This window comes from Bos indicus x Bos taurus, chromosome 10 (genome assembly GCF_003369695.1).
Source record: "Bos indicus x Bos taurus breed Angus x Brahman F1 hybrid chromosome 10, Bos_hybrid_MaternalHap_v2.0, whole genome shotgun sequence".
Lineage (NCBI taxonomy): Eukaryota > Metazoa > Chordata > Mammalia > Artiodactyla > Bovidae > Bos > Bos indicus x Bos taurus.
This window is the reverse complement of record NC_040085.1, coordinates 21,314,626-21,316,432: the sequence shown is the minus strand read 5'-3', so window position 1 is coordinate 21,316,432 and position 1,807 is coordinate 21,314,626. Positions and strand designations below refer to the sequence as shown.

Below are 1,807 nucleotides of genomic sequence, written 5' to 3'. Positions count from 1 at the left end.
TCCCCATACCATCCCTCTGGGTCATCCCAGTGCACCAGCCCCAAGCATCCTGTATCATGCATCAAACCTGGACTGGCGATTTGTTTCATATATGATATTATACATGTTTCAATGCCATTCTCCCAAATCATCCCCCTCTCTCCCTCTCCCACAGAGTCCAAAAGACTGTTCTATACATCTGGGTCTCTTTTGCTGTCTCGCATACATAAACTGTTTTTATTTTTGTTTTTCAGAAATGTGTATTCTGAATTCTACTATTATTTGGATACTTCTCTGGACCATTTAGTAAATCACTGACCAACAAAAATTCCCAAAAGTGAGAGGTGCTTATAAATTCATTACCTTGTCTAAATAGCGAAGCTGGACATCAGCATGAACCACCTTTAAGTAAACACAATTTTCATACTCCTTATTCTTACTCATTTTGATTATTACTGGATTAAGTAGACAACCAGACAAGTGGATGACATGGAAAAGACAAACCAATCAGTGGTATCTGAGTTCATTTTGCTGGGACTTTCCAAATCTCAGAATCTTCAGATTTTATTCTTTCTGGGATTCTCTGTGGTTTATGGAGGGATTGTGTTGGGAAACCTCCTGATCTTAGTCACTGTGATTTTTGACTCATGCCTTCACACACCAATGTATTTTCTGCTTATCAATCTCTCCTGTATTGATATGATCCTGGCTTCTTTTGCTACCCCTAAGATGATCGCAGATTTCCTCCGAGACAGGAAGACCATCTCCTGGTGGGGATGTTATTCTCAGATGTTCTTCATGCACCTCCTAGGTGGGAGTGAGATGATGTTGCTTGTAGCCATGGCAATAGACAGATATGTTGCCATATGCAAACCCCTCTATTACATGACCATCATGAGCCCACGAGTGCTCATTGGGCTACTGTTATCCTCCTATGCAGTTGGATTTGTGCACTCATCTAGTCAAATGGCTTTTATGTTGAATTTGTCCTTCTGTGGTCCCAATGTTGTGGATAGCTTTTTCTGTGACCTGCCCCTTGTGATCAAACTCGCCTGTGGGGACACCTATGTGCTCCAACTCCTGGTCGTTGCTGACAGTGGCCTCCTGTCCCTGGTCTGCTTCCTCCTCTTGCTTGTCTCCTACACGGTAATTATTTACTCTGTTAGGCACCACACTGCCAGTGGTTCCTCTAAGGCTTTCTCCACTCTCTCAGCACACATCACAGTAGTGACTCTGTTCTTTGCCCCTTGTGTCTTTATCTATGTATGGCCCTTCAACAGATACTCCATAGATAAAATTCTTTCTGTGTTTTATACGATTTTCACACCTCTCTTAAATCCTATTATTTATACATTAAGGAATCAAGAGGTAAAAGCAGCCATTAGGAAGATAAGGACTCAACATACAAATTCAAAGCACGCTTTGTAGATGACACTGCTGAAGAGGTGTTTGGACATTATTTAGGAATGTACTTTAAATGTATTTCAAGTTCTATAAAACAGTATGTGTGATTGTTAAAAAGGAAGCCTCCCTATTGTCATCCTTAATGTTTAAATGCATAATATCTACAGTCTGGCAGGTGTGCATTTAAATCCCATCTTCACCAGTTTCTCTCATGGAAATTTGAACAAAATGAATAAATCTCTGCAACTTAGTTTCTTTATCTAGAAAAACTTCCTCGTATCTTTCTTTTACTATTTTAGCATGTCTTTAAACCTTGTAAAGTATATTATCATTGCTGCTGTTATAGCTGCTGTCATTACAATGGTAGTGTACATTTGGAATATGCCCACAGATGACACTTCACATAATTGTTTAGCTAAGGGCC

General features: G+C 40.0%; 1 protein-coding gene across 1 annotated transcript; it reads left to right on the top strand.

Moving 5' to 3' along the window:
- The first annotated feature begins 462 nt into the window (after positions 1 to 462).
- On the top strand, positions 463 to 1,407 carry LOC113899598 (olfactory receptor 4K13). Its single transcript, XM_027552860.1, has one exon. The coding sequence runs from the start codon at positions 469 to 471 to the stop codon at positions 1,405 to 1,407; it is 939 nt and encodes a 312-aa protein (XP_027408661.1). The 5' UTR covers positions 463 to 468.
- The last annotated feature ends 400 nt before the right edge of the window (positions 1,408 to 1,807 follow it).